Below are 9,267 nucleotides of genomic sequence, written 5' to 3'. Positions count from 1 at the left end.
ACGACGGACATGGCCGTCATGGCCGCCATGAAATTCCTGGTTGAGAGAGAGAAAAAAAGAGCTTATTTTGAATTTGGTGCCAAGCAACGTGACTGGTGAAACTAAAGGCAGGAAAACACAAGAAGGAACATTTCACCACTACTTTGGTTAATTGGCAACATGATTGGGTATAAGAAGAGCATCCCAGAGAGGCAGAGTCTGTCAGAAGCAAAGATGGGGACACCAGACCACTGAGAATAGGTTTGGAGACCTCACGAAAACACCTCTACAAACACATTTTGCTACTCCACCCTAGCCTGGAAGCCAGCCCGAATTTAACCCTGCCCACAGAATTTGAGGTCGGGAAATTCGGTCTGGACTTGCTCCATTGAGAAGCCTTTCTGAAAACTTGCTAATCGTGAGGACCAATGAAATCATCCGGGCAGGCTTTATACAATGATGGACAGATGAGCAACGGTGCCTATTCATTCACGTGACCTGAGCGTGCTTCAGTCGCATTAGTTTGCAGCAAAAAGCTTGTCGCTAGAGAAGCTGCACGTTTCTGTCACTATCGTGTCTGTTGTACAAGATATTGATGGAGCAATAACTTAAAAAAAGAGAACAGGAAACAGCGATTAAGGCATTTGTCAAGAGGAAGGATGTTCTGACCGTTCTCTGCAAGATTCACTGTAGGCTATTTTGTTGCTCTGATTGGTTAGGTCTATCCAAATGTGTGCAGAGGCATTTCCCCCCTGTATCGGTTGAAACACACTCCATAATCACGTCCCAATGCTTCAGTTCCAGACTCAAATTCTAAATAGAATTTTGAGTATGGCTACATCAGGCTAACATCCACACCCACTATGATTAATCACCCACTATGTGTGGATACTGTTTTTAGAATTGATTTAGATTAAGTGTTATTTAGTATAATTTGTATTTTTAGTATATTTAGTATATTCTTTATCTTCTACTGTCCTATTGCTTAGTTGTGTTTTTTTTATATTATATACTTTTAATTACTTTTTTCTGCTGTTAGTGAATGTGTGTGTGATGTTTGTATGCTACTGAGACCTTGAATTTCCCCTGGGTATCAATAAAGTATCTATCTATCTATCTATCTATCTATCTATCAAATGCTGGTTAAAACTCAGAAGAAACAAAAAGAAGAAAGCATAACCATGATCCAGACATGGTGCCGTCCTCACAGGGACCGAGCTCATCTTAAATGGAGGGGAAGGTAAGGAGGAAAACTGTCCTGGGATCAGACCAATCCAAGTTTGATATTCATTTTGGAAATCATGGACTCACTCCATAGCCTAGAAATCTAGACGCACCCTAGTGTCTGCCAGGGCTAGTCTAGCAACTGTGAGTGAGCTGGCTTGTGAGCTCGAAAAATTAAACTTCTATCAGGCTAATCAAATCGTGTATAGAGTCGTTAGGCGGGCTTAACATAATGATTGATGGCAGAGTTGCAACGGTTTGGCTTGAATTCCCTGCTACTTGAAAACAAATAAGATGGATGTTGATGTTGGCGAACAGTGTGACACGAGTTAAGCTTTTATTAAGTTGGCAAAAGTTTGAACTAGCCAACTAGCTCCGCTGGTGGGAAACGCATGGGACTCATAGCGCTGTCCTATTGCATGCAGAGGGAATTTGTAAGACAACCGATTATCCCGCCCCTCGGACTGAGCACTGCGAACGGTGAGTGCCCAGACCCTACATTTTAATGTGGGTCTGGCTCGTCAGGCTACTCACTCCACATCCACTGTGCTAAATAGGGACCATCTGACTTTCTATCAGTGCACAGTTCAAAAGCCAGCATCCATGATGGTATGGGGTGCATTGGTGCTAGAATGTTACAATTAATGCTGAATGATACAAGTTTGGAAGAGCTATCAATCAGGAACTGTTCAAAGAACATAATGCAAGGGACAACTCTGGATATAGGCAGGCCTATGTCTGCATAAAAAAAAAACAGAGGATATTTTACAAGAGTCTGGATAGAATGACCCCTGGCTGAACTACTAAAATAAGTATAAATTAAATACAGTATAAATGTATTCAATGTTGAATCATCAATATGATGTCAGTTTAATATAATCAGTAGTTACATCATTTCTACAGTCAACCTCACTGTATTGATGTTTAATCATAGAAGCCACACAATTACGTCTAGACCACACATTACATGTCGTGGAAGGATGTGTGATGGTTTGGGTCTGACCAGCAGATCAATTTGGGTGCTTGCAATATACCTTGACATCATCTTTCCTGTTTGCAAATTGCACTTGTCCAACAGCAATCAACCACTTGTTTGGTTTCTGCTCTTTCATATCATGCAAAAATATTTAAGACCGCTTTATTTGTTTCAGTCCAATCATTCACTCACTCCTCTGTCTACTGGAAGAATCACAATTTTACAGCCATGTAGATATGATCAACAATGCATTTATTCAAACTGGGACACAGAGCACAACAAACAAAACATGCTAAAGAAGTATGTTTGCATCACCTCCGCCAAGCGAAGATTATTTATCTACAACCTACTTCCCCTCAGTTCTTGATATAAACAGTACTGTGTATTAAAATGTAAACCATGAACAGAGCTTTATACAAGTGGAAAAACCAGTGTTTGATAATACAGAACATGAGGCTAATGGTTCTGTTATACACCGGTCAAAAGTATAATAGTAGAATAAGTATAAATAATAGTAAGAATAAAGTAAAAGTACAAATAATAGTAATAATAATGATAACAAATAACAACAATGATAAAAGTTAATTTAGGCCTATAGCTTTTTACCAACATAGCACAAAGTGCAGTATGGAAAAAGTCAGTTAAAAAAACTAAATGGAACAATTTAAAAGAGAGAGTAAAAATACAGTAAATTAAATAATAAATTAAAAGTACCAATACTATTAATAAAATGAAACAAAGAAAATGGAAATACCTAGAATGAACCCCTAATTTATTATGAAAGGCTATTTTGCAAAAGTGTGCCTTAAGGGGAGATTTAAAGGCTGACAATGATGGAGCAGATTTAATTTAAGGGAGGCTTTTCCAGAGCTTAGGAGCCCTAACTGCAAAAGATCAGTCTTAGTGGCTAATCTACAATATGGAATAGCCAAAAGACCAAGGTTGGAGGATCTGAGGGACCTAGGAGGACAGTAAGTCACTGACACATTTAGGTAGCAGATCGTCTAACAGCATAGGTGATATGTTCCCTTTTAGCCAATAGCCATCAGTCCGTAATCAGCTTATTTTGACATGAGAGATAGAGTTAAAGGCTCTCTGTGTCCTTTGATGTTAACATCAATCTGGTTTTTGAAATGAAGAAAAAAACTGCACATTTCACTTTTCTTGGTTTCAGTTTTAGTGGCATAATTTGTGATCATGCGCTTAAAATGTGTTTAGCACATCACCAGTCTGAATCTCACATATCTCGAGTAACATTACAAGACTATATTAAAGTAACATTATGTGAGATAACTACCGGTACTTTGAGCTCAAGATATTTTAGTAGGCCTCATTCCAAAAATGTCAGAAACCGATGGAGGAATCATTGATATGCTACTTTCTTTACACAGTTTACTATTTGTATAAATAACTGCATGACTCAAATGTAACAAATTACATTCTGCTAATGTTTTTTGTGTAACTCTGAATTGCGTTTTGAAAATACTCCTGTGTGTTCTTTTGAGGCTGAAAGACAATAATGAAGGACTTTGGGATGAAGTAACAAAACAGGATTCCATACAAACAGCTCAGCTCAACCACAATCTTCACCACCTGTATGTATTTGCTGTGGGATAACACATAGGCTGTGATGTAAGCAGCCCAGCTTAGACAAAACAACACCATGCCGAAAGTGATGGCTTTGGCCTCATTGTAGTTCTTGGGCAGGTCTTTTCCCATGTAGGAGAACCAGAAACAAAGACCACTGAGGATCCACATTAGTCCATTACAAAGGCAAGCTGTGGTCATATCACTTACAAGACAGAGCAGGACAACCTGATATTTGAATGAGTATTTTTCCACTGGTAAAGGGGGACTGGTGGCCATCCAGACGGTACAGGACAGGAGCTGGAGGAGAGAGAGGGCAGCCACCACCAACCACTGGCCGTTGTACTTCATCCACCATGCGTGCGCTTTGGGCAGGTGGGCGGCCATCTTGAAGATGCAGATGATCTGGAAGGAGCGGACAAAAAGGCAGGACTGACACACAGTGTAGAAAAAGGCATATACTATGTTCCTGACCATGCAGTTGGTAGATGTTGGCTTGTCAAAGTAGAAGAAGACACTGGTGGCGGAAGCGGCGAAGCAGCCCAGCATCAGGAAGCACATACTGCCCCCTGCTGACCGCACTACAGGCGTGGAGCGGTGCATGGCAAACAGCACGGCCACCCCCAGACACAGGAGCATGAAGGAGGATGCAAAGACCATGAGGACAATGGAGTAGCCATCAGAGAAATGGAGGTATTCCACAGAACATTTCTGGCATGATGTGCTTCCAGCCTCGGACCACTCATACTGATCACACTTCAGACAGGAGTAGAGGTCAGCTAGAAGAAGAAACAGGAACCAGAGTCAGAAAACAGAAACTAAGTGCACTTTCTAAACAGACCAACTGTGAATGAGTATAAGATGTAGGCCTACCTTCATTGATCCCACCAAAGTCAAAAACTCAATATAACAATTGACTGATAGATTTGTACATACATAGTATGCAGAAATATGCACTGTAGTATGTATATCTGCATGTCCGGCATAACCTGCGTTGTGTTGACCGCGCAGCTGAGCCCTGCACTCTCCAGGACTCTAGAGCCCAAAACAGCAGCACCTCAGATTGGGAGTCGAGTGTGCTGGTAATTCAGCCAGAAGCCAAGGCTGCAAGCTCTGTCAGTAGTACAACTCTTAAGGCGTCGGGAGGGAGGTTTACACAACGTGCACACTGAACAGCTACATACCAGCTGGCTACCGTTACCGTTACATGTAAATAGCATTGTTGGCTATGGATACCTGGGTGCGTGTCTGCTATGCCATGCTATATATACACCCAGGTGTGAATAGCCACATAGGCTAATCCCACTGGGTACAATTAGCATGTGGGGGTATTTACATGTGTGCAAATAATTTATCATCTGCCTCTTTTATATTTGAGTAGGTGATTTTTGCTCTACCTGTATGGTTGGCATATTTGTTACTGGGGCATTCCACACAAATAAAACAGCACTGATGAAGACCATTCTTCTGCCGCACATGTCCTGGCTTACACTCAGCAGAGCAGTTGGAGAATGGCACCTTCAAAGCACATTCGTTGCACTGTTAAACATGATCCTGTACATGCTGAACATCTTTTCTGCGCAGCCAACATGTGTGATTGTACATACTGCCTAAAGATTACATAATGGACTCTAGCAAACAACAATACACTTGTAGATTATACAATGCACTTTGCAGTGAAAAAATGGCTGTTCTAAACGCAGGACTAAACTCACCAGTCCACTGCCATGCCAATGTAGATGTGTGTCGAAAATAGTCAGATTTGACACAGGATAGTTGCTGTATGTGCCAATCTGCTTAATCTTTACAGAGTGATTACTGGTGTCCCAGAACACAATAGAGTAACGTGCAGGTGGGTCCAAATTCTTGTCAAAAGATATGAAAAACTCATTCAGGTGGAACTGCAAGTGTTTGATTTCCTGTAGAAGCTAGAATGAAGGCAAACAAAGTTAAAAATTCAGCTTAACTTTACTCAAGTAGAGCAAGTTATGATGGGTCAGACAGAGAAGAGGAGGGGAAAAGAAAGGTTTTTCGGACTTTTTGCGCCTCATTTTTTGCCTCTGCATTTACTTCTGAGAGAGACTGCTTCTCTGGGATGCTGTTTTTATACCCAATCATGGTGCCAGTTAATAGTTATTAGTTCCTCCTTCTTTTGTCTTTATCATTACTCTAACTTTTTTGAGACGTGTTGCAGACATCAAATTCAAAATGAGCTTATATTCTCCATGAAATAAAATTTGTCACTTTCAACATTTGATATGTTGTCTATGTCCTTTTTGGCAGATTATCACATTCTGTTTTTGTATTTTACACAGTATCCCAATTTTTTCTGAATTGGTCTTGTAATATATATATATATATATGAGGCGAAATGATTGGCAGAAAGTCAGATATTCTACGTTTGAAAAGTGAGATGTTCTACTTGTAAAACGTCAATTGTCAATCTGACGTCAAACGTTCTACATTGATTCTTCTCAACAGATGTAACGTTAAAAGACACATAGAACATGATGCTTCTCACTATGTAGGGGTAGACTATGCAACTGTAGTTGCATCCTGAGTGATTGCACTGTAGAACGTTGTGTAAAGCCATCGCAATGGTGTACACAGCAGAATAAACGGGGAAATTGTAGGTGGGGTTTTCATTGATGACATCCTCTGGGCTGACTGAGGAACAGTTATCACAGGCCTGGTTGCAGAAGTCTTCAGCGCTATGGACAAAATCAGCTCTGTGTTGTGACTGGTAAATGAACTCATTAAAGCCAGGTAGAGGCACAACTGTTGGTGTCACACCAATAATAGTGCCGATTGTTTTTATTCCCTGGAGTTTGAGCAAGTAGTTGCTCATGGACCAGGAATCACTAGCAATCCAGACTTTATTGTGAACATTTAGTTGTACTGAGGAGGTGATAATTTTCTCAGCAAAGAGTTCCTCAATGAAAAGGATGATGACATTAATCTGGAGTGTGTCTATTCTATGAAATGTTGTGTTCAACTCTGTTTTGTCGTCGAGTCGCTCTTGGTAACCCAGGCAGATGCCTGTGTTTTTAATCATTTCAAAAAACACCTGAAAGCCATTTTCACTGTATTCAGATTTGGAGCCAATGAACGCCACCCAGTTCCAACCGAAATGCTTGATGATGTGAATGATGAGTTCAATCTGATTTTTATTGCTAGGCGTGGTCCTTATGAAGGATGGATACACCAGTTTATCACTGAGAGTAGAACTGCTGGCTCCATAACTGACCTTCAAGGGAAATAAAAAGACTAGGCTTTAGGGCACATTCACACAAGACCCTTTGATTCGCACTCAAGTTTGTTTGGAAACCTGTTGTTTCGGTTAATTTTGATAATGCACTCTACAAAACTGACATACACGGACCTGGGTGCAAAAAATTTTTCGGGTTCAGTCCAGTTAAACGGAAGTAGTGTGAAGGCAACCTTAGCTACAATTTCAGTAGTTCACAGTTTAGGGAAACACTTTAGGGCCCAAAATGCTTTTGTTGTGGAGGTGAAGGATTAACAACATGCAAAAACTATCTCCAAAGAGCTGTTTCACGATTCTCGCGGGATTTGTCTAGACTGTAAAATGAAGGAGAGAGAAGAAAATGTGCTGCCTAGATCATTGATTGGAACATTTAATTTTCAAAACGGCTTGATGGTGTTGATAAAAATAAAGTGTTGATTAAAATAAAGTCCTCTGCAATGTCTGCAGCAAAGAATTTGTATATCACCGGAGTTCATCAACTAAAGTCGCACATCATTGCAAAGAAATACTGTAGTGTTGTCATTGAGGGAAGTGATACTTTATTTTCATTGTGTCCCCTAGGTTATATATGTGGCCTGAAATGTATTTCCTCAGCATAGGTCATATCATAGATTATAATGGCCATTATTAAAATAATAATAAAAGAGTTTTTGAACTTTAAAGCAACACCAAAGAACTTTCCCTCTGTCACACGCACGCTATTTGTTTATCCAGCACCGACTTTGCAAATAACGATGTCCACAGACAAGGTAGAATATTTTGCATGACTTATAAAAGTACGATGTATTGCGACATCAGATGCAAGTCAAATTTGTAGTTTCTTATGTCTCATTCCATCAAACTACAAATCCGCTTCCCGATCTGGCAAACTTACATAGTGCGGTTATAGCCGATAGAGGGCCGCGAAGCGAATGCAGAATTGCCGTTCACCCTGTTTCGAGTTGATGAACCACTGAAACGATTTTGGAAACATTATTTTAAGGTACAAAAAACTCTTTGGTGTTGCTTTAATGTCACTAATGCTGATTATTCATTTGAATTTAAATATTTAAAATACTTTCACAGCAAAAATCATATATTTTAGATTAATTAATCACAGAGTATGTAATTAATTAGATTTTTTTTTTTCGATTTGATCGATTCGATCGATTGACAGCCCTAATTAAAACATTCAGCAGAAGAGGGCAGCTCTATTTTCTGGTGTTTCCATTAAGTGATGCAATGCAATTCAGGATGGGCTTTACAAGACGAATAAGAAACCACTGGAAATTAGCACTCACCACAATTATCACATAAGAAAACAGCCAAAGTGTAATATCTTAAAATATTCCACAGCTTTGGCAGAAAGCATGACTTTAAAAATTAAAAAAAATATTTACCATTGGAATCAGGTCCGTCATGAACATTGGAGCCAGAGTTATAGTTTCAGTGCTACTGAAGGCACCAATGAAGCTGATAACTTGAGAGTGGTAGTGCTTAAAAATCTGCATGACTTTCGCAGAGCCGTTAGCAGAGAATAAATGGAGGATGTCCGGGAAATTGTGAGTATCGGTGCAGTGATCAATGATATGGTAACCAAGGGTTATGTTAGGCAGGAGGGTGCTGGAGTTGTTGATCTCCTCAATAGCAAACCTCATCACCTGAAGCCCCCGATAGCCTCACAAGTATATGGGTTTTCTGTTAAGAATAGGAAAAAGTATTTTTGTAACATTAATTTGCCACATGCCAGAAGGTTGACACAGACGAATTATGTTTTATGCTAATGTTTTTATATTAAAATATCTACAATAACTTGTATTCTAGGTGAAGGTTTAGAGCCGGGAGAATCAAGGCTATACTCTAAGATGACCTTCATTCTAAGTGTCACATTTCACATTTAATCTTTTTTTGTGGTGAAATTACACTTCACATTTAATCTGTGTATCCTTCATACTCACTCGAGGCAGCTTGTCACAGCTTCAGGCCGTCTTGTCTGACCTGGGTCTGGTGTGTAGTGAACGGGGAAGAGGCCTCCGATCAGGTAGTCCCCATCAAGGTTGAACTCAGATGCTTCGCAGAAATGCTGAGGGTTGGAGAAAGAGAAGAGAAAGATGGAGAAGATCGTCCTCTGCATTGTCTCTTCACTGAAGAGCTGCTGACTAAAGGCTTATGGACTCCCTGTAAGAGTTACTTATAGGCTAAGCTTCATGTGTGTCTGGCTTTCACCTATATCTATTTGCATTCATTTGTTTAA

General features: G+C 40.0%; 1 protein-coding gene across 1 annotated transcript; it reads right to left on the bottom strand.

Annotated features, from left to right (window-relative positions):
• Window positions 1–2,841: 2,841 nt before the first annotated feature.
• LOC143115012 (taste receptor type 1 member 1-like) lies at window positions 2,842–8,686 on the bottom strand. The gene is made up of 3 exons (XM_076276849.1): window positions 8,414–8,686; window positions 6,311–7,013; window positions 2,842–4,545 (listed from the first exon to the last, which is right to left on the bottom strand). Exons 1-3 carry the CDS (start codon window positions 8,669–8,671, stop codon window positions 3,614–3,616), a joined length of 1,893 nt encoding a protein of 630 aa, XP_076132964.1. The 5' UTR covers window positions 8,672–8,686; the 3' UTR covers window positions 2,842–3,613.
• Window positions 8,687–9,267: the final 581 nt, after the last annotated feature.

Source organism: Alosa pseudoharengus, unplaced genomic scaffold (assembly GCF_046254945.1).
Source record: "Alosa pseudoharengus isolate Yale_2024_CS ecotype anadromous, Long Island Sound unplaced genomic scaffold, YU_APseudo_1.1 YU_APseudo_1.1_scf_9, whole genome shotgun sequence".
Classification (NCBI taxonomy): domain Eukaryota; kingdom Metazoa; phylum Chordata; class Actinopteri; order Clupeiformes; family Clupeidae; genus Alosa; species Alosa pseudoharengus.
Note: the sequence above shows the minus strand (reverse complement) of the source record. Positions and strands in the feature narration are given on the sequence as shown.

What these genes read in the sequence shown, in the direction of transcription:
- LOC143115012 (XM_076276849.1), bottom strand. Translation starts at nt 8,671, where the DNA reads ATGAGGTTTGCTATTGAGGAGATCAACAACTCCAGCACCCTCCTGCCT. An exon ending in TGACGGACCTGATTCCAATG is followed by an intron (nt 7,014 to 8,413) that starts GTAAATATTTTT and finishes TTTCCCTTGAAG; the next exon opens with GTCAGTTATGGAGCCAGCAG. An exon ending in TCACTCAGGATGCAACTACA is followed by an intron (nt 4,546 to 6,310) that starts GTTGCATAGTCT and finishes TTCTTCTTCTAG; the next exon opens with CTGACCTCTACTCCTGTCTG.